Source organism: Salmo salar, chromosome 09 (genome assembly GCF_965601325.2).
Source record: "Salmo salar chromosome 09, fSalSal1, whole genome shotgun sequence".
Lineage (NCBI taxonomy): Eukaryota > Metazoa > Chordata > Actinopteri > Salmoniformes > Salmonidae > Salmo > Salmo salar.
The window spans coordinates 2,024,339-2,048,035 of record NC_138299.1 but is presented as its reverse complement, the minus strand read 5'-3'; the positions used below and the strand labels follow the sequence as shown (position 1 = coordinate 2,048,035).

Here is a 23,697-nt window from a genome sequence, read left to right as displayed (position 1 = left end):
AAATGAAAGACAGGGCTACGTTCAAGAACACAAAGAAACAGGGCTACATTCAAGAACACAGTGAAACAGAACACAAGGTTGACTAAGAAAATAAATACAGAACCTTACACACACAGCCAAGACAACGCAGGAGTGGCTTTGGGACAAGTCTCTGAATGTCCTTTTTTTCCCCCTTTATTTAACCTTTATCCAACCTGACAAAACTTGAGAGGATCTGCAGAGAAGAATGGGAGAAACTACCCAAATACAGGTGTGCCAAGCTTGTAGCGTCATACTCGAAGCTGTAATCGCTGCCAAAGGTGCTTCAACAAAGTACTGAGTAAAGGATCTGAATACTTGTGTAAATGTAATATTTCCCTGTTTTTGTTTTATACATTTGTTAACATTTCTAAAAACCTGTTTTTGCTTTGTTATTATGGGGTATTGTGTGTAAATTGCTGAGGGGGAAAAAACAATTTAATCCATTTTAGAATAAGGCTGTAATGTAACAAAATGTGGAAAAAGTATAGCTGTCTGAATACTTTCCGAATATTTAGCACGTTCCAACAGCTTCTTGTATTGTTTCGGGATTCCTTCAGTCCGGTAGCCTGCAGGGATGCTATTGTCAGGAATCCCGCTTCCTGAGTCTGTTTTCTGCCTGAGCTGACTTTTTTTTGTTTTGGAGTCTTTTGTCTGAGGTTCCTGAACGCACCCTGTCTGGTTGCCAGGCGACGAAGCTAGGCGGGAGAACTTTTGATTACCCGCACCTGCATCTCATCAACCATCTGCACACCTGGTCCTGATCATCACCTCTTCATAAGCCCTGACATCCATTCCCTGCCGGATCGTTAGCAATGAACAGTATGTTGTGCCAGCGTATCAGCCTCATGTTTCCTGAGTTTGTTATTATGTACTTGTTGCCGGTTACTCACTCCCGTTTACTCCGTCTACAGTCATTCTCCCGGAACATTCAACTCCCTTGCCTGGCCATCGGTGGATTCAGTGACTTCATTGGATCAACCCATTCACTCTCATCAACTCACCTCCGCTGCCGTTCCGTCTCCTGGATTATTAAATTTACACATCAAGACTACCAATAAATACTCACCTTCATTTTACTTACCTTGTCCTGGTCTGCTTCTGGGTTCTGTCGTAGAGAATCGTGACAGCTATAACTCTGGAAATTCCTTGTTTATACTGAGTTAGGTAAATCAGTTTTTGAACCGTATTTATGGAACAATCTAATAAATATTCTCATATTGGATGTTTTGGTGCCTCTAGGGCAATTCAGAGAGCTGATTGGGGACCTTATTATGAATGTGCCATGTTCGCTATCTTCAAATTCCCTGTCGTAAATTACCCAAGGCGCAGCTTGCCGGTAATTCCACATTCTTTTATTGAAGTGAAACTGAACAAAACAAAAACCAGGTAAACAGACTCGACCGTGACGCTACTGAGGCGCACACAAAACACACACAGAAAATAATAATTACCCACAAATACAGGTGGGGAAAAGGCTGCCTAAGTATGATTCCCAATCAGAGACAACGATAGACAGCTGCCTCTGATTAGGAACCATACTCGGCCAAATACAAAGAAATACATGACATAGAATGCCCACCCTGACCTAACCAAAATAGAGGAAACAAAACGTCTCTCTCAGGTCAGGGCGTGACTGAATGTCTGTTTTTTATGCGTTTTCTTTCTGCTTGCATTTAGTAGGCCTATTTGTATTTTGATGTTTCTATTTCTGTCATTTCTGTAATTCAGGGCTCATCAGTAAAAGAGACCTTGGTCTTAGTATGACTCCCTAAAAATATGTAACATGGCAACCTCAATGTTGCTAAGGGAAATTACCCAAAATGCCCCAAAAATTTGCAAAATTAACGTTTAAATTGTACACGTTTTTACCTACACAGTATTCATATTCATAAATTATCTACATAATGATGTTGGAACGTTGCAGTTTTGTTGCCTGTTTTGGTGGGTGGCCTGTGTGTCTAGGTCACGGAGATAGACCATTCTTATTGCAGCCTAAGCGGTGTGTGTGTGTGTGTGTGTGTGTGTGTGTGTGTGTTTGTAAAACACAAGTTTCGCGAGACTACGTAGCCAAAGCGAGACCCATGAAATCAGCGACATTAACTGGGTCATGGCTAGAAGGGTTCCAGGGCTTCAAAATTGCTCAAAAGCTTCAAATTAAAAGTCCTACGTTTACTTGAACAAGATCACAAATCGTAGTATATTTTTCCTGTTTCAAGATACATTCTATTTCTCTGATCCTATCCACTCCCTTTGATGCCATGTTAGGAGGCATTGAGGCATATTGTTGAGTTCTAGTGGTTATTTGTAGTATGCTCCCAGTCAGGGGTCTGAGGATTCAGAAACCAAATAGTTTATGCTCTTGAAACATCTGTGCATTGCTAGATGTGCTGTACATTGTTATAAACAGTTATGTTACACTGTTATTGACTGTTATAGACACGTATAACATTATACATTGGTATTATATTGTTAAAACAACAGACCTACAAAGACCTGTAAAGGTCTTTAACTTTCTCAAATGAATATTTGTGTGGAAAGTTTACATCAATTGGAAAGACAGCACATGTACAGTGCCTTCAGAAAGTATTCACACTCCTTGACTTTTTCCACATTTTGTTGTGTTACCGCCTGAATTTAAAATTAATCAAATTGAGATTTTTACAAATTAATTAAAAATGAAAAGTTGGAAAGCTGAAATGTCTTGAGTCAATAAGTATTTAACCCCTTTGTTATGAATAGCCAAAATAAGTTCAGAGGTAAACATGTGTTTAATAAGTCACATACTAAGTTGTAGGGACTCACTCTCTGTGCAATAATAGTGTGTAACATGATTTTATCTGTAAGGTCCCTCAGCCGAGCAGTGAATTTCAAACACACATTCAACAACAAAAAGATCAGGGAGGTTTTCCAATGCCTCGCAAAGAAGGGCACCTGTTGGTAGATGGGTAAAAAAAATTTAAAGCAGACATTGAATATCCCTTTGTGTCACGTCCTGACCAGTATAGAGGATTATTTGTATTATTTGGTCAGGGCGTGGCAGAGGTATGTTTGTTTTGTATGGTGTTTTTTTTGTGTGTATAGCTTAGAGGGGTGTGTTATTTATGTGTTCCCGGGGTTTTGTGGTGTATGTTTTAGTATGAGTAGGTTCTAGGTTAAGTTTTCTATGTGCAGATTTGGTTGCTGGACTCTCAATTGGAGGCAGGTGTTTCTAGTTGCCTCTGATTGGGAGTCCTATAAGTAGGTGTGTGTTTTGTTTGTCACTTGTGGGTAGTTGTATGTTAGCACTGCTTTTGTTTAGCCTGCTACACTGGTCCTGTCGTGAGTTTTGTTTATTGGTTTTTTCCTCGTGGTCACATTTAAAATAAATGATGAGCACGCAATCCGCTGCATATTGGTCCACTTTGTCAGACAGCGATTTCAACATATCTTCTGACGAAGAGGAATGTGACACTTTGAGCATGGTGAAGTTATTAATTACACTTTGGATGGTGTATCAATACACCCAGTCACTACAAAGACTAACTCAGTTGCCAGAGAGGAAGGAAATCCCTCAGGGATTTCACCATGAGGCCAATGGTCTCTTTGTGACCTGCACTTTTGGAGCTCGGAGCTTAAGAATTTCACTGTACCTTACAATTACATCTGCGACCCTGTGCATGTGACTAATAAACAAATCTAATCTAACTTTAAAACAGTTACAGATTTAATGGCTGCGATAGGAGAAAACAGAGGACATTGAACATTGTAGTTACGCCACAATTCTAACCTAATTGATAGAGTGAAATGAAGGAAGCCTGTACAGAATAAAAAATATCACAAAACATACATCCTGTTTGCAACAAGGCACTAAAGTAATACTGCAAAAAATGTGGCAAAGCAATTAACATTTTGTCCTGAATACAAAGTGTTTGGGGCAAATCCAATACAACACATTACTGAGTACCACTCTCCATATTTTCAACCATAGTGGTGGCTGCATCATGTAATGGGTATAATCATTAAGTAATCATTAAGGACTGGGGAGTATTTCAGGATAAAAACAAACGTAATGGAACTAAGAACAGGCTAAATCATAGTAGAAAACCTGGTTCAGTCTGCTTTCCACCAGACACCGGGAGATTAATTCACCTTTCAGCAGGACAATAACCTTAAACACAAGGGCAAATCTACACTGGAGTTGCTTACCAAGAAGACAGTGAATGTTCCTGAGTGGCCATGTTACAGTTTTGACTTAAATTTGCTTGAAAACCTATGGCAAGACCTGCAATTTGCCGGAGCTTGAAGATTTTAAAAAGATTAATGGATAAAATGTTGCACAATCCAGGTGTGGACAGCTCTTAGAGACTTACCTAGAAAGACTCACAGCTGTAATCGATGCCAAATGTGCTTCTACAAAGTATTGACTCAGGGGTGTGAATACTTATGTAAATTAGATATTTCTGTATTCATTTTCAACACATTTTCTAAAATTTTGAAAAACACGTTTTCACTTTGTCTTTATGGCGTATCCTGTGTAGATGTGAGACAATTTGTGGACAGAAATGTGGGTAGAAAGAAGGGAAGGTTTAGTCTGTATTAACCAGTGATCTACTATAATACAGGGTGTAATGTAAAGTTAAAATAAAATAAGGAAAAGCACATCTTGTTATTTTTTTAATTCAGGTTTTATTCAGAAAATTATTTATTTATTCTATTCACCGCCCCCACTCAATGATGAGCTTTGTACTCACTTTAAACGTGCAGCATGTTCCAATATGTTTGTGAGCAGTGAATGTGAATGTCAGTGAACATAGTATGTCTTTGCTGTGAATGTGTGTTTTTCACCATGCAGACGATGGGCTCCAGCAGCTTGTTGCTATACACATCCATCTATGTCAATACTATAGCAGCCTAGTCCCTAGGTCATCCACCATCAATTGACTATTGGCACAGGATAGCCCTCACACCTACACTGTAGAGTAGCATTACAAATAACAAACAATTTTAAATCTCCTAGTAAAGAAATAGATACACCTTTAGTGTGGTGTACAAGAGTCGACTGCAATATAGTACTTATATCGTGTATATAAATTACCTTTTTTAAGTGCGTGGCTGACTGCACTTTCCTGACATATGAGGACATATTTTTGTTTGGGGGGGCAAAAAAGTATTTAATGTGGTCAATCTCTATGGTACAACACTGGATCTTATAGGAGAGGTCCTGAGGATACTAAAATATCCCCCTTGTATGGTGACAACGCCTATAGTTTTAACAGCACAGTAAAAAACAGCTGTATTGGGCAGACAATACCGAGCCATCCAGGAAGACTCTCACTGCTCCGTACGACCAGGTGCTTTTGCTCTCCAAGGCTGACGTGAGGAAAACTCTCAAAAAAGGGAATACTCACAAAGCCGCCGGCCCTAATGACATCTCTGGTCGCGTCCTCTAGAGTGTGTGCTGACCAGCTGGCGGGGGTCTTCTCTGACATCTTCAACCTGTTGCTGTCTCTGGCTGTAGTCCTCACTTTCTTTAAGGAGACCACCATCGTCCCAATGCCCAAGAAAAACAAGGTGACATGCCCAAATGACTATCGCCCCGTCACGCTCACCTGCACCATCAAGAGAGTCCTGGCCGGTTGCATCACAGCCTGGTACGGGAATTACTCCGTCCACGCAAGGCCCTCCGGCGGGTGGTGAAAATAGCACAGTACATCAGTTGGACAGTGCTTCCACCCATCCAGGACATCTATTCGAAACAGTGCCTGAGGAAGGCACGCAGCATCATCAAGGACCACACACACCCTAGCCACGAGCTGTTCTCTCCCTTACCGTCGTCGGCAGACGGTATCGGAGCATTAGGTCTGATGTCAACAGGCTCAGAGACTAGCTACAAGCCATCACACAGCTGAACACTTGAACTGGACTGACCACCTCCTCTGACTTTCTGCACATTATCACACATCACTGCTGCTACCAGACCTATATTATACTGCTCAGTTTACGCACTTGCCCTCCATCCCTCCTTCCCAATGCACGTGTAAATATTGTACTATAAATTGTGCCTTCCTGTATTATACTTATGCTAAAATATGTATTATATTCTACTGTCATTTACTTTATATTTGTATTCTTATGTTTTACTATTTCTTATTGTTCTTGTATTGTCGAGAAGGAACCTGCAAGTAAGCATTTTGTTGGACAATGTATACCATGCATATCCTATACATACAACTAATAAAACTTGTGATGAGGATCTGTGTTAAGAATGTCAACTTTCGTCAGCGGTGATACTAAAATACCCACCTTGTATGGTGACAACTTCTATAGTTATAACAGTACAGTAGAAAACAGCTGTATAGGGCTGTAATGAGGACCTACATGTATGTTGAGAATGTCCATTTTCGTCACCGGTGACAGTAAATTTTGGCTGAATAAAGTATCTTATGCAGTCAATCTCTATAGTATGACACTGGATCTTATTAGAAAAGGTTCTGAGGATACTAAATACCCCCGTTTTATGCTAACAACTTCTATAGTTTTAACAGTACAGTAGAAAACAGCTGTATAGGGCTGTAATATTTGTTTATTGTATGGCACTGGATCTTATTAGTAGAGGGTCTGATGATGGTGACAACTGATAGTTTCATGTATTTAGAGCAGGGGTGTCAAACTCATTCCATGGAGGGCCTAGTGTCTCTGGGTTATTTTTCTCCTTTCAATTTAAGACCTAGACAACCAGGCAAAGGGAGTTCTTTACTAATTAGCGACCTTAATTCATCAACGGTGGAGTGGAAATCCGCAGACACTCGGCACTCCATGGAGTGAATTTGACACGTGATTTAGAGGTTGAATCAGCAGGAGAGAGAGAGAGAGATTGAGAGAGAGAGAGAGCGAAAACAGCTGTTCTGGGACACGGTAGCACACCCATTGAATCAGGTCAGGGTTCCACAGCTGCAGAACTGTATCAGCATCACAACTGGGTGGACTGGGGACAGGGACAGTCAGGAGTCATCAGGCGAGGTAGAGGCATGTTCCTAGGGCTCAGGTCCTCTGAGAGGGGAGACAAAGAGAGAAAGGGAGAGAGAGTGAAATTAGAGAGAGCATGCCTAAGATCACACAGTACACCAGGTAAGACAGACTGACCGTAGACTCCCGGCACGGGGCTGTCGGGGGACACTGTGCCCCATCCAAAGTTACTCTTGGAATGGACCAATTTGAAAATGTTATCTTCAAAGCATGATTAAATCCTGTTCTGTTACGAGCTGACACCTCCGGCAACAGTGTTGGTATTGTGTGGTAATTGTTTTTGTTTTTTTACAGGGGACTATAACGACCAACATCATCATTATATACTGAACAAAAATATAAATTCAACATGCAACAAATTCTCATCATGGTATTTTTCTGCATTGAAATTGCCATCAATAAAATGCAATTGTTTTCGTTGTCCGTAGCTTATGCCTGCCCATACCATAACCCCACCGCCACCATGTGGCACTCAAGACATCAACAAACTGCTCGCCCACACGACATTGACATCAACAAACCACTCGCCCACACAAGACCATGCACGTTGTCTGCAGTTCTGAGGCCGGTTGGACATACTGCTAAATTCTCTAAAATGACATTGGCGGTGGCTTATGGTAAAGAAATTAACATAAAATGATCTGACAACAGCTCTGTTGGACATTCCGGCAGTCAGCATGTCAATTGCACGCTCCCTCAAAACTTGAGACATCTATGGCATTGTATTGTGTGGCAAACTACACATTTTAGAGTGGCCTTTTATCGTCCCCAGCACAAGGTGCACTTGTGTAATGATCTTGCTGTTTAATGAGATTCTTGATATGCCACACCTGTCAGGTGGATGGATTATCTTGGCAATGGAGAAAGGCTCATTAACAGGGATGTAAACAAATTTGTGCACAACATTTTAAAGAAATAACCTTTTTGTGCGTATGGAACATTTCTGGGATCTTTTATTTCAGCTCATGAAACATGGGACCAACACTTTACATGTTGCGTATATTTTTCAGTGTAGTTAAAATACAGTAAATAGATCTTTGATAATTGATTTCAAAAATATATTGTTCGTTTTTTCTATAAATGTATGTTTAAGTAACTAAACTATATTTGTTGTGATTTTAATTTAGATAAATTATTTCAGGGTGACTTCTATTTTGAAAAGTAGCCGTATAATCACGTGACCTTAAAGTCGCTAGTTTCACAATGCTGTGGAGACGGGAGTAGAACAGAGTTGAGTAGGTTGAAGGCAGTAAAAAAAACATAACAGGTGTGAGGAATTCAGGGGTTTCCAACATGGCATCATGCGATACCCTGTACATCGAAACGGACGGCTCAGAGATGCCAGCTGAGATAGTGGAACTCCATGAAATCGAAGTGGAGACCATAGAGACAACAGTTGTTGGAGAGGACGACGATGAACAGCCCATGATCGCTTTACAGCCCCTTGACTCAGATGATCCACACTCAATGCTTCACCATCATCAGGAGGTAATATTAGTGCAAACAAGAGAAGAGGTGGTTGGTGAGGATGATTCGGACATGCACGGGGACGATGATTACGAGGACCAAATTCTTATACCTGTCCCTGCCGCTGAAGAGGAATATATCGAACAAACTCTGGTGACTGTCGCCGGGAAGAGTTCGGGGCGGATGAAGAAGGGGGGAAACGTGAAGAGAAATAAAAATAGTTACTTGGGTGCACCGGAGGCCAGTGGTAGAAAATGGGAACAGAAACAAGTCCAGATAAAGACTTTGGAAGGAGAGTTTTCGGTGACCATGTGGGCATCGGGTAAGTTTAACGTTAGAGTTCTATTGAAAGTGTGTTCTTGCAAATTTGCCAGCTGTGTTGTTCTTGCGTTGTGTGCCCTGTAACTGGGCCTCGTACGGGCGTTGTTCTCTGGCTCATTTTAGCAGAATTCTTAACTGTTTTTCAAGTCCGAATTGCATGCCGTGTATTTGTAATGTTTTTGTTTTTATGGGAAGCCATGTTTTATGTGTTGATGGGCGCCGCCATGTTCCCCTGGAACAGTATGGCGGACCGAAAAAATGGCGTTGATTTGGCCGGGGAAAGATGGCGGCGGTTGGGAGCGAGGGCGCTGTTGCTGGCTCCAGGAGTAGGCCGCTGTGGCGCAGTTCAGCACAGGGGCCTCTGTTCGAAACTCGTGAAGAGCGGGGGAGGGTAGATGTCAGACTGGATGTGCTACAGCTAGCCACCGTTCTAACCGTGGCAAAGAGTCGACAAGAATGGAATCTCAATTGTTTATATTTGTATTTTTTTTTTTTTTTACTAAATTGTGCAAAGTCTGCCTTGTTGGCTTTTTGAGACCGACTGACCTGAGTGAGATGTCGTTCGATTATTTGACTTTCGTCAGACAGTTCGCTAGCTAGCTAACTTTAATCCTAGTAACAAACTAATGTGTTTACAGACTTGAAACGGCAGCCAGTTAGCTAGCAACGTTGATTTAGTTTTTCCAAATCCCGATGTTAGTCTGTCTGAATTGTTGCAAGTATATTCACTAAGCTAATAATAATAATTGTTGCAAGACCAACACACTAAGTCGTACCATTTAAAAACTAGGGCCATTCAAATGGAACTAAACTGTGCAATCACTTGCTGTTCAACTGTGCAGACCAAATACTGCCTTCAACTGTAAAATATGAGATTGTATATCTTTTACACAATTATGCTCCCCCGTTTTTAGGCTATACATTTTCCAGGTGCTGGGAATAGTGATTGGTATTTTAATTGGCCATTTGGGTCAGACATCAAATGCAAATCATATCCCTGTGCACCTGTTTTAACTCTGCTCTTTTGCTCGGACTCAGATGACAAGAAGGAAATTGACCATGACACTATGGTGGAGGAGCATGTCATCGGGGAGAGTTCCCCTCCCGATTACTCCGAGTACATGACAGGGAAGAAGCTCCCGCCTGGGGGCATCCCAGGGATTGACCTGTCAGACCCTAAACAGCTGGCAGAGTTCGCCAGGTGAGCTAGTGACACAAGGACATGTTCATTAGGCACCTAACGGAGGGAAACTGGGAAGGACTTGTCCATTTAGAAACCCTTGTTTTCATTTTCTGTTGCAAAACATTTCCTGTTTTTATTTACCTTTATTTAACTAGGTAAGTCAGTTAAGAACAAATTCTTATTTTCAATGACTCCTAGGAACAGTGGGTTAACTGCCTTGTTCAGGGGCAGAACAACAGATTTTTACCTTGTCAGCTCGGGGATTCGATCTTACAACCTTTTGGTTACTTGTCCAACGCTCTAACCACTAGGTTACCTGCCGCCCGTTGCGTGATATAATAAATAAAACCATATGTAGGCTTATGTACTGTTACAACATTCCCCTCTTGAACTCTCCTCAAGTGTAGTGAATACAAGTTCTTTGACCTATCATGTCTTTTGCAGGATGAAGCCACGGAAAATAAAGGAGGACGACTCTCCCAGGACGATTGCCTGCCCCCACAAAGTAAGCGTGCTCTACTAGTCTTAAGGACTAGATTCTATCAAATCCGAATTAGCCGAAATCTGCATAGCGGTTGTTTTGGTTGAAGTGAAACTGCATTAGCGTTGTCAAATCCACAAGTGGTACCAAATCCCTCGCAGCCACGTAAGTTTATGCCACTGCGCTACAAGTTCAAACATTCAAATGCGTGATGTTCTATTGTCTACAGCTCGATTAGACTGATAAGATATAGCCTGCCATCCAAATTTACATGAGAACATGCATATAAGCCTATCATTATTTCTATCATCGATAGAGCCTAGACTTTCGAGCGCCGTTTTTGAACTTCTAACTTGGTAGGGATAATAGGAAGAGAGTGGCTTTTGACACGGGCAGACACTCACCAATTTGTCAGCTCATACCGCAGTTGCGCCGTCAAAACATCGCTATGCCAATGTCGGCCTAACTGGTATTGGAGAATGGTAACACAGCCACTAGAGCAGTGTTTGGGTAAACAATGGTAGTCACCTAGCCGGTATGCAATGTGATTGCGCTATAAAATCCACATTGCGGACGGAATCCAGAATTAATGCATCAGTTATTCGTATTTTTATGCAACTTTCTGAAACTCAGAGGTGTGTGTGTGGTGCGTGCGCATGTCTACACGTTGTGTAGCCGTTAGCGATGATGCTAATGATAACTTTCTTCTGGTAGAGATGGAAAGGCGTTCCCAAAAACCTTCTCAGTTAAATGTTAACTAAAAAGTAGCCCATGGCTACCTGTCAGAATGATATGATTATTTGTATCTGTCCAGTGGCCATTTGTTCAGCAAACATCTATTAAAAAAGTATGCTTTTGGGAAAACAGGAACCTGGAGAAAGGTTTTTTTAAGTGCTCTGATGTGGACTTTTTGGTCTTGTCATTTCTGAAGTTACACAATGATTAATTGCTACCTTTGCCTATGCAGGGGTGCACTAAAATGTTCAGGGATAACTCGGCGATGAGGAAGCATTTGCATACCCACGGACCGCGTGTTCACGTCTGCGCCGAATGTGGAAAGGCCTTTGTTGAAAGCTCTAAACTGAAGAGGCATCAACTTGTTCATACCGGAGAGAAGCCTTTCCAGGTATGTTTCCCCCAGCCCCTTCAAAATGGCTTCATATTGAGAGATCTACTTCTTGTCTAACAATTACAGTTTCACAGGGAAGCCATCTCTGCACTTTTCGGCGATATTTGCCGTTTTGATCTCAATAGGTAATCCACATGAATAGTGTAGAGTTGTAAAAATCAGGCGGCGCTGCTATAAAAGAGAGGCATGAACAGATCTCCCTGGGGGAATCTTAATTGCGTACTCCTCGTGTCCTCTCTCCTCACCTTCTCAAAACTCATTGGATGAGAAAGCCAGAGGATGCGAGGAGTATGCAATTGAGTCTCACCCTGTGTGATCACGCACCCCACGCAACTGGGACATTTGGAATGCAACTCCAGGTAAGCAACCTGTGTTTGAAATAGTGCTGTGACTATAGTTGCATGTATGTTTTGAAAGCACAAATTATTACACACAAAGTTATTACGTTAGTAAGCTGACCATAGCGAGCTAGTTGACGTTAGCATCTTAAGTTGGCAAGCTAACATTAGTGTCTTTTCTTTTTGCCTGTAAGAACAAGCAGGCCAGTCTGACTGCTTTGCTGTCACACTGCCATAGAGGAAAAATGGAGCACAGTGACAGTCATGCTTGCGCCTTTACATCACTGAAAACCGTCAGTTTCTAGCCCAAACAACTCAAAAGTTATGCCCCATATTACCGGAGCTACCTTCTCCGCTTTCTATTGCAATTCTACTCGGTATTGTGATCCTTGTCCTGGTATCACATTGTTAGTAAAATGTTGGTATTCTGACAACCCCATTCTAGCAGTTTACACTGTTTTTCTTGTTTCCGTGCGCATTGTTTTGTCACTTTTTTTGGCCCCTCACAAGTTTGCATCCCTGTGTATACATTTAGTATGATTTGCAACACTTCCAACTTAACTTATACATGGCATGTATAGCCATAAACCCATAGGTGCCCAGATTGTCAACCAGCATTGTAGCCTCATAATAAAATCTACTCTCTCCTTCTCTTTAAGTGCACGTTTGAGGGCTGCGGAAAGCGGTTCTCTTTGGACTTTAACTTACGCACGCATGTGCGGATTCACACTGGAGACCGACCCTACGTCTGTCCGTTCGACGGCTGCAACAAGAAGTTTGCCCAATCTACCAACCTCAAGTCTCACATCCTCACACATGCTAAAGCTAAAAACAATCAGTGACTGTGAACCAACCAACCACTGTGAGGATACGCCCCCCGACCCCCATATCTTTGCCTCCCTCAGCGGCAGCACCTTGTGCCACCTAAGAGCTAGGAAATGTACAGAGAAGAAAACAACAAACTCTAAAGATGATGCTTAACACCTACCCTGCCACCTTGGCACGATCTCGAAAGAAAAGCTTAACGTTTCTTCTTGTGAAGATAGGAAGTTCTTGGACCTGCAACCGAAAAGACAAGTTATTTATACTGCAGTGCCCAAAGAGAAAGAATTGACATTTTAAAGTTATGTTCTCCATCAGCATAGCAAAATAATTGCTTTTAAATTTTGTACCCTTATTTTAAGTGTGCATATTGTACACTTTCTCTGGCTTAGTGGTATTATGCATGTTTGTTTTCCCTGAGAATTGAAATCTATGATAGCTCTTCTTGGAGGAGAATTTGCAGTTTATTGTACTTCCCTGCTTTTCCCCCCCCTGTAAAACGTTTATTTGGGTGGGTAGGGGTGTTCTTTACAGATTTTCATTTTGTATAATTGTAACGTACAGAGATATTGGAATCATGTAAATAATAGCAATGTGATTTAAGTAGTGTTTTTCTTTTTTCCCTGCACTGCCAGAGAGCAAAAACATGTCATATCCATCAAATCCTTTCTGTTTAGTTGAACACACAATACAACCAGAACTGGTGATCAGTTGCGTTATTGAGATATTTTTTACAGGCACAATTAACTTTAGCTAATATTGACCTCCCCAATAAGCGGCCAATAAAAACCTGTCCGTAAGCAAGCAATTATTAGTTTGTTTCAGACAACTTCTACTTTATGTACAGTAGATTGTATTTTTTTTAATTTAACCAGGTAAGACCCATTGAGGTCAAACTTCTTTTGCGAGGGTGACCTGGCAAGAAGGCAAATAAGGAAATAGCGTGTACATGAAATATTACAGAAAAATTCTAAATACAAACAAGACAGTGTCACAAGTTAAATACAATTAAAGATTAGAAACAACTGAAGCTATTGCAAACAGTGTTGTCGATCAGTCTTAAAAACAGGCGAGGACACTAAGTCCCCTAACTTTGTCTTTTGAAGCATGTTTCAGGATGAAGGGGCATTATGGGAGAAAAAAAAATCCCCATCTCAGTTCCAGCTTTAGGAACAGACAAGGACAGCAGCGACTGTGAACGAAGACTTTGAGTGACTGATCTGGTCCGTAAGGAACAGAGATACAAAGGGAGTTGTCCTATCAATGTTTGTACACAAGTGTACCAGTGGTTTAGAGAGGTCCATTGCACCATAGCATACAGTGATGGGTGAGTGATCTAGCATTTGTAATAAATCTTAAAACACCATGATACACTGTGTCCAGAGTTTAAGGTACTTACTGAGGTCTGCATATAGACTATCCCTATAATCCGGCACTGATAAAGTGCTTTGAACAAGATCCTTGACTAACGTTGAAAAGTAAGATTTGTTCCTAAAATAGACACCCAATTTCTTGTTGCTGCAAGGGGGTGCTGAGATGTTGGCAGCCAGGTGGAAAGCATGGCCAGCCGTGGAAAAATGTTTATTGAAATGATCGATTATCGTAGATTTATCGGTGGTGACGGTGTTTCCTGTCCTCAATGCAGTGGGTAGCTGGGAGGAGGTGCTCTTATTCTCCATGGACTTTACGGTGTCCAAAAACTTTTTGGAATTCGTGCTACAGGAAGCAAATTTCTGTTTGAAAAAGCTAGCTTTAGCTTTCCTAACTGACTGAGTATATTGGTTCCTGACTTCCCTGAAAAGTTGCATATCGCGGGGGCTATTCGATGTTAATGCAGAACGCCACAGGATGTTTCTGTGCTAGACAAGTCTGGGGTGAATCAAGGGCTATATCTGTTCTTAGTTCAATTTTTTTGAATGGGCCATGCTTATTTAAGATGGAAAGGAAAGCACTTTTGAAGAGCAACCAGTCATCCTTTACTTACGGGATGATGTCAATATCCTTCCAGGATACCCGGGCCAGGTCGATTAGAAAGGCTGAAGTGAATAGATTTTTTTGATGAAGTGTTTTAGGCAGTGTTTGACAGTGATGAGGGGTGGTCGTTTGACTGCAAACCCAGTACGCACGTAGGCAATGAGGCAGTGATCGCTGAGATCCTGGTTGAAGACAGCAGAGGTCTATTTAGATGGCAAGTTGGTCAGGATGATATCTAAGAGGGTGCCCATGGTTATGGATTTAGGGTTGTACCTGGTAGGTTCCTTGATGATTTGTGTGAGATTGAGGGCATCTAGCTTAGATTGTAGGATGGCCGGGGTGTTAAGCATGTCCCAGTTTAGGTCACCTAACAGTACAAACTCTGAAGATAGATGGGGGGCGATCAACTCACATATGGTGTCCAGGGCACAACTGGGGGCCGACGGGGGTCTATAACAAGCGGCAACGGTGAGAGACTTGTTTCTGGAAAGGTGGATTTTTTTTAAAAAGTAGAAGCTCGAATTGTTTGGGCATAGACCTGGATAGTATGACAGAACTCTGCAGGCTATCTCTGCAGTAGATTGCAACTCCGGCCCCTTTGGCAGTTCTATCTTGTCGGAAAATGGTAAAGTTATGGATGGAAATTTTAAGGGTTTTTGGTGGTCTTCCTAAGCCAGGATTCAGACACGGCTAGGACATCCGGGTTGTCGGAGCGTACTAATGAAGTGAATAAAACAAACTTATGCAGGAGGCTTCTAATGTTAACATGCATGAAACCAAGGCTTTTACTGTTAAAGAAGTCAACAAATGAGAGTGCCTGGGGAATGGGAGTGATGCTGGGGGCTGCAGGGCCTGGGTTAACCTCTACATCACCAGAGGAACAAAGGAGGAGTAGGATAAGAGTACGGCTAAAGGCTAAAAGAACTGGTCGTCTAGTGCATTCGGAACAGAGAGTAAAAGGAGCAGGTTTCTGGGCGTGGAAGAATAGATTCAAGGCATAATGTACAGACAAGGGTATGGTAGGATGTGAGTACAGTGGAGGTAAGCCTAGGCATTGAGGCACCCTTACTGTGAGGGGGAAAAGTATTTGATCCCCTGCTGATTTTGTACGTTTGCCCACTGACAAAGAAATGATCAGTCTATAATTTTAATGGTAGGTTTATTTGAACAGTGAGAGACAGAATAACAACAACAAAAAATCCAGAAAAACGCATGTCAAAAATGTTATAAATTGATTTGCATTTTAATGAGGGAAATAAGTGTTTGACCCCCTCTCAATCAGAAAGATTTCTGGCTCTCAGGTGCCTTTTATACAGGTAACGAGCTGAGATTAGGAGCACACTCTTAAAGGGAGTGCTCCTAATCTCAGTTTGTTACCTGTATAAAAGACACCTGTCCACAGAAGCGACAAAATTCATCACTTACCTTTGATGATCTTCATATGGTTGCACTCCCAAGACTCCATGTTACACAAATGTTTGTTTTGTTCGATAAAGTTCCTCTTTATATTCAAAAACCTCAGTTTTGTTGGTGCGTTTTGTTCAGTAATCCATTGGAACAAACCACTGTCACAACAGACAGACGAAAAATCAAAGAAGTACCATAAAAGTTCGTAGAAACATGTAAAACAATGTTTATAATCAATCCTCAGGTTGTTTTTGTCATAAATAATTGATCATAGCTTCGTCAATACAAAAGGAAAAACAAGAAAGGCACGCTCCTAGTCACGCGCAGGACTCATGTCTGGAAATATCCACTGTCCTTTCATTGAAAGTGGTGTTTCTCCCTCATTTTTCAGAGTAAAATCCTGAAACAATGCCTAAAGACTGGCCACATGTAGTGGAAGCCATAGGGATCGTGAACTGGGTCATAAGTCTTTGTATGGTGGATAGGCTTTCAATGGAAAAACAGGCATTTCAAAATAATAGCACTGCCTGGATGGATTTTCCTCAGGTTTTCACCTGCCATATCAGTTCTGTTTTACTCACAGACATTATTTGGTTTTGGAAACTTTAGAGTGTTTTCTATCCAAATCTACCAATTATATGCATATCCTAATTAAGTTCATGTATATATAATTTCATATACAGAAGAATATACATAACTGTCTTATGATTTATGATTTTGATATTGTACATTTAATTGTTTATATTTATATTATCTTGTTTGATATTGTAAATTTAATTGTTTAATTTGGGCACGTTTTTCATCCAAAATTCCGAATGCTGCCCCCTATCCTAGTGAGGTTAATCCACTAACTATGTTTAATTGTTACCTGATTAAATTAATCATGTAGCAATTAACTCATTAGGATTTGGGGCACCGCGGAAGAGGTTGTTTAAAGAGTTACTCTTTAAACAAAAAAAGAGTTAAAGAGTTATTTCATCGATAAATAGTCATCTTATTAATCATTACCTCTTATCATATCATCATTCTGAACAGTTGTAACCTCATGCATCTGCAAAAACCCCAGCCGTGCTCATGATTGACACTGATGGAGGGGATGGCTGCCGTCTTATCGGCTCTTAACCAACCATGCTATTTTGTTTGTTTTTTCGCGTTGTTCATAACTTGTTTTGTACATAATGTTTTTTACATTTTTTACATAATGTTGCTGCTTCCATCTCTTATGACTGAAAAGAGCTTCTGGACATCAGAACTGCGATTACTCACCTCAGATTAGACAAAGAGTTTTTCTTCAATGAGTCGGATGGAGGGGATATACTACTACAGACACCCGACCAGGCCCAGATCCCCGTCATTCGCTGGAGAAGGAAACTGAGATTTTGCAGAAAAAGATCAGGGTGCCTTGTGAGGATCAGGCAATGAGTGGCTAATCTGCCTTTGCCTTCCGTCCTGCTAGCTAACGTTCAATCGCTGGAAAATAAATGGGACGAACTGAAAGCACGTATATACTGTCGTGTCTTTGGCTATGCCGGATTAAGTGATATGACATGCTATTCTATAAAATCCTTTCTCTGTAATTAATATTACCTGATTGAGCTAATCATGTAAATGTAATTAACTAGAAAGTTGGGGCACCACAAAATAGTGTTTATAGAGCTGTTATCTTCATAATAAACTCTGAAAGACCTAGTAATATTTTACATCAATAGCAGTCAATATTAATCATCACCTTATTTCAGTCTCATCTGAAAGTTGTAAATTCTTGGTTATCTTCACGAACCCTGGCTAACAAGTTGAATCAGCAATACAAAATTGGGTTTAATTATTTATTTCCTAAATACCTAACTAATCACACAGAATTACATATACACAGAATGCAAATGATGTCATACAGAAAACGTCCCTGGTGGACGGAACCTGTATGATGGCTTGTTACACAAAGAGAGGGGGTTGGGCTTGAATGAAAGAGCGGGAAGACTGAGGAACAAAGGGAGAAGCTTTGCTATCTTAAATACAGTATCTTATGCATTCTAAATTACCTCCCATTTGGGAAAAGGAAAATGCAATAAATATTTACTCTGAGCTGCGCTTCGGTAGGTTGGTCGTAGATGCTGGCGGTGTTGGACAACAGAGATCTTCCTGTCCTCGGAAGAATGTCTCTGGTGGTAAATTAGATACGTTGTAGTATCTTCGTTGTGTGTTAGACTGGATACGTCGTCCGTTCTTTCCTAGCCCACGTTTACAGCTGCTGTTGTTAACTCAACGGCTAGGAGGTCTCACTTCTTTAGTGAATAAGAGTTCAAAGTTCATACCATTCCCAACCAAAGCTCACGCTGAGGTTGGCTTAGTTCTGTAGTTGACATGTTAGTCCTTTTTAACGTATGGCCCGTCGTCCTATCGTCCTCGGAACAGGAGATTACATTTTCGTCAAGGGCTTATATAGTGGAGGGAGAGAAGGGTGTGTTTCATAGTTTATAACCCATGTCTCTTCACAGGGGCGGGCCACTGATTGAGCAGGGCTCTAACCTTATGAAAACCCAATTCTCTCATTTGGAAGCTAAAATTACATTTAATCTTATCACAAATAGTTTCATATTCAAACATTGAATTTGCACAACAATTCCATGTGAATCTGATAACTAGAATGTGTAGACTTTCCCAGATACAGTTTATGTTGTCCTGTCATAATGTCTCAGATGACAACCAAACTGACATCATTAAGTACCAACGCATATTTTCAACTGGTTCTATTACCGAAATATGGTTCCTTTCCCCCCACTTGTTTGATGTTCCCAGACTCTCTATGTTTAACAAAGGCTATTCGAGAGTCCTTCAGTAGAGTCAGAGAGAAAGGGAAGGGAGAAAGGTATTTATGGGGGGTCATAGACCTTACCCACAGGCCAACGTCATGACAATACTACCAACGGGACATTAAAAACTGAAATATCTTATGTTTCACTGAGTCGTGGCTGAACGACGACATTAACAACACACAGCTGGCGGGTTATACACTATCGGCAGGATAGAACAGCAGCCTCTGGTAAGACACGGGGCGGAGGCCTATGCATATATACTGCTCAAAAAAATAAAGGGAACACTTAAACAACACAATGTAACTCCAAGTCAATCACACTACTGTGAAATCAAACTGTCCACTTAGGAAGCAACACTGATTGACAATACATTTCACATGCTGTTGTGCAAATGGAATAGACAACAGGTGGAAATTATAGGCAATTAGCAAGACACCCCTAATAAAGGAGTGGTTCTGCGGGTGGTAACCACAGACCACTTCTCAGTTCCTATGCTTCCTGGCTGATGTTTTGGTCACTTTTGAATGCTGGCAGTGCTTTCACTCTAGTGGTAGCATGAGACGGAGTCTACAACCCACACAAGTGGCTCAGGTAGTGTAGCTCATCCAGGATGGCACATCAATGCGAGCTGTGGCAAGAAGGTTTGCTGTGTCTGTCAGCGTAGTGTCCAGAGCATGGAGGCGCTACCAGGAGACAGGCCAGTACATCAGGAGACGTGGAGGAGGCCGTAGGAGGGCAACAACCCAGCAGCAGGACCGCTACCTCCACCTTTGTGCAAGGAGGAGCAGAAGGAGCACTGCCAGAGCCCTGCAAAATGACCTCCAGCAGGCCACAAATGTGCATGTGTCTGCTCAAACGGTCAGAAACAGACTCCATGAGGGTGGTATGAGGGCCCGATGTCCAAAGGTGGGGGTTGTGCTTACAGCCCAACACCGTGCAGGACGTTAGGCATTTGCCAGAGAACACCAAGATTGGCAAATTCGCCACTGGCGCCCTGTGCTCTTCACAGATGAAAGCAGGTTCACACTGAGCACATGTGACAGACGTGACAGAGTCTGGAGACGCCGTGGAGAACGTTCTGCTGCCTGCAACATCCTCCAGCATGACCGGTTTGGCGGTGGGTCAGTCATGGTGTGGGGTGGCATTTCTTTGGGGGGCCGCACAGCCCTCCATGTGCTCGCCAGAGGTAGCCTGACTGCCATTAGGTACCGAGATGAGATCCTCAGACCCCTTGTGAGACCATATGCTGGTGCGGTTGGCCCTGGTGCGGTTGGCCCTAATGCAAGACAATGCTAGACCTCATGTGGCTGGAGTGTGTCAGCAGTTCCTGCAAGAGGAAGGCATTGATGCTATGGACTGGCCCGCCCGTTCCCAAGACCTGAATCCAATTGAGCACATCTGGGACATCATGTCTCGCTCCATCCACCAACGCCACGTTGCACCACAGACTGTCCAGGAGTTGGCGGATGCTTTAGTCCAGGTCTGGGAGGAGATCCCTCAGGAGACCATCCGCCACCTCATCAGGAGCATGCCCAGGCATTGTAGGGAGGTCATACAGTCACGTGGAGGCCACACACACTACTGTGCCTCATTTTGACTTGTTTTAAGGACATAACATCAAAGTTGGATCAGCCTATAGTGTGGTTTTCCACTTTAATTTTGAGTGTGACTCCAAATCCAGACCTCCTTGGTTGATAAATTGGATTTCCATTGATTATTTTTGTGTGATTTTGTTGTCAGCACATTCAACTATGTAAAGAAAAAAGTATTTAATAAGATTATTTCATTCATTCAGATCAAGGATGTGTTATTTTAGTGTTCCCTTTATTTTTTTTGAGCAGTGTATAAACAACAGCTGGTGCACGATATCTAAGGAAGTCTCAAGGTTTTGCTCACCTGAGGTAGAATATCTCATGATAAGCTGTAGACCACACTATCTACCTAGAGAGTTTTCATCTGTATTTTTTGTAGCTGTGAACATACCACCCCAGACCTATGCTGGCACTAAAACCGCACTCAGTGAGCTGTATACCGCAATAAGCAAACAGGAAAACACTCATCCAGAGGCCTTGTATGTTCCGGGATTCTTCAGATGGCATTGAGGAGTACACCACATCAGTCACTGGCTTTATCAATAAGTGCATCAGGGACATCGTCCCCACAGTGACTGTACGTACATACCCCAACCAGAAGCCATGTATTACAGAAAACATTCGCACTGAGCTAAAGGGTAGAGCTGCCGCTTTCAAGGAGCGGGACTCTAACCCAGAAGCTGATAAGAAATCCTGCTATGACCTCCGAGGAACCATCAAACAGGCAAAGTGTCAATACAGGACTAAGATAGAATCGTACCACACCGGCTCCGACACTCGTCGGATGTGGCAGGGCTCGCAAACTATTACAAACTACAAAGGGAAGCACAGCCAAGAGCTGCCCAGTGATGTGAGCCTACCAGATGAGCTAAATAACTCATCTTGCTCACTTCGAGGCAAGTAACACTGAAACATGCATGAGAGCATCAGCTGTTCCGGACGACTGGGTGATCATGCTCTCCACAGCCGATGTGAGTAAGACCTTTAAACAGGTCAACATTCACAAGGCCGCAGGGCCAGACGGATTACCAGGACCTGTACTCCGAGCATGCGCTGACCAATTGGCAAGGGTCTGACCTGACATTTTCAACCTCTCCCTGTCTGAGTCTGTAATACCAACATGTTTTAAGCAGACCACCATAATCCCTGTGCCCAAGAACACTAAGGTAACCTGCCTAAATGACTACTGACCCGTAGCACTCACATCTGTAGCCATGAAGTGCTTTGAAAGGCTGGTCATGGCTCACATCAACACCATATTCCCAGAAACCCTAGACCCACTCCAATTTGCATACCGCACCAACAGATCCACAGATGATGCAATCTCTATTGCACTCCACACTGCCCTTTCACACCTGGACAAAAGGAACACCTATGTGAGAATGCTATTCATTGAATACAGCTCAGCATTCAACACCATAGTTCCCTCAAAGCTCATCACTAAGCTAAGTACCCTGGGACTAAACACCTCCCTCTGCAACTGGATCCTGGACTTCCTGATGGGCCGCCCCCAGGTGGTAAGGGTAGGTAACAACACATCCGCCACGCTGATCCTCAACACGGGGGCCCCTCAGGTGTGTACTCAGTCCCCTCCTGTACTCTCTGTTCCCTCATGACTGCACGGCCAGGCACCCAACGGCCAGGCACCCAATCCAACACCATCATTAAGTTTGCTGATGACACAACAGTGGTAGGCCTGATCACTGACAACGATGAGACAGCCGAAAGGGAGGTCAGAGACCTGACCATGTGGTGCAAGGACAACAACCTCTCCCTCAATGTGATCAAGACAAAGGAGATGATCGTAGACTACAGGAAAAGGAGGACCGAGCACACCCCCATTCTCATGAACGGGGCTGTAGCGGAGTAGCTTCAAGTTCCTTGGCGTCAACATCACCAACAAACTAACATGGTCCAAGCACACCAAGACATTCGTGAAGAGGGTACGACAAAACCTATTCCGCCTCAGGAGACTGAAAAGATTTGGCATGGGTCCTCAGATCCTCACAAGGTTTTACAGCTGCACCATCAAGAGCATCCTGACGGGTTTCATCACTGCCTGGTGTTGGGTTTTGAGAATGTGAAATATACTTATTCATATCATTGATGGAGTGCTAAGGTTTAGAGAGTCTACACCAGAAGGGTTATAGGAGGAAGATCTATAGTGTGTGCAACTAAGCTTGGAATGTGTTGAGTGCAGGGAAGCGATTACATGTGGCAGGCATTGATAAGGGGAGAGAGCCATGGATTAGTGATAGAGGGGGGTTGAGGTCAGGTCAGCTTAAGGGAGAAATAGAAGTTTATGGCCCGTATCACTAGTGTCCTGCCTAGCAGTAAAGAACGATTTTTGTAGGAGGAGACTCAGCCTAGGAGAAAGGGTTTAAATATCAGTGCTTGTGTGAAATGTCTTTTGTCTGAATTACAGCTATATTGACCCTTTGGGAAGAATTAAACTTGATTCAGCTTCTCTAGTGTCTGTGAATTATTTACTCAAAATTATAACCTAACACTGGTATGGCACTTGCTCGGCCTCCGACTGAAAGGCACTACAGAGGGTAGTGCCTACGGCCCAGTACATCACCGGGGTCAAGCTTCCTGCAATCCATGACCTCTATACCAGGCGGTGTCAGAGGAAGGCCCTAAAAATTGTCAAAGACTCCAGCTACCCTAGTCATAGACTGTTCTCTCTGCTACCGCATGGCAAGTGGTACTGTAGCGCCAAGTCTAGGTCCCAGAGGCTTCTAAACAGCTTCTACCCCCAAGCCATAAGACTCCTGAACAGCTAATCAAATGGCTACCCAGACTATTTGCATTGCCCCCACCCTCTTCTACGCTGCTACTACTCTCTGTTATTATCTATGCATTGTCACTTTAATAACTCTACCTACATGTACACTACCATTCAAAGGTTTGGGGTCACTGAGAAATGTCCTTGTTTCTGAAAGAAGAGAAAAAAATTGTCCATTAAAATAACATCAAATTGATCAGAAATACAGTGTAGACATTATTATTGTTGTAAATGACTATTATGTCTGGAAACGGCAGATTTTTTATGGAAAATCTACATAGGCGTACAGAGGCCCATTATCAGCAACCATCACTTCTGTGTTCCAATGTCACGTTGTGTTTGCTAATCCAAGTTTA

General features: G+C 42.5%; 1 protein-coding gene and 1 long non-coding RNA gene across 2 annotated transcripts; one reads left to right on the top strand and one right to left on the bottom strand.

Moving 5' to 3' along the window:
- Positions 1-6,565: 6,565 nt before the first annotated feature.
- LOC123744583 (uncharacterized) lies at positions 6,566-14,527 on the bottom strand. Its single transcript, XR_006770916.2, has 2 exons — positions 12,934-14,527; positions 6,566-7,050 (listed from the first exon to the last, which is right to left on the bottom strand). It is a non-coding gene; the product is annotated as an uncharacterized LOC123744583 (long non-coding RNA).
- LOC106610628 (transcriptional repressor protein YY1) lies at positions 8,215-14,136 on the top strand. The gene is made up of 5 exons (XM_014210054.3): positions 8,215-8,815; positions 9,853-10,015; positions 10,442-10,502; positions 11,446-11,604; positions 12,605-14,136. Exons 1-5 carry the CDS (start codon positions 8,320-8,322, stop codon positions 12,785-12,787), a joined length of 1,062 nt encoding a protein of 353 aa, XP_014065529.1. The 5' UTR covers positions 8,215-8,319; the 3' UTR covers positions 12,788-14,136.
- Positions 14,528-23,697: the final 9,170 nt, after the last annotated feature.

Bases quoted from the DNA above. Each gene is read 5' to 3' on its own strand.
- LOC106610628 (XM_014210054.3), top strand. From the start codon at position 8,320: ATGGCATCATGCGATACCCTGTACATCGAAACGGACGGCTCAGAGATG. The intron at 8,816-9,852 runs GTAAGTTTAACG...GCTCGGACTCAG, and splicing joins GGTGACCATGTGGGCATCGG to ATGACAAGAAGGAAATTGAC. The intron at 10,503-11,445 runs GTAAGCGTGCTC...TTGCCTATGCAG, and splicing joins CGATTGCCTGCCCCCACAAA to GGGTGCACTAAAATGTTCAG.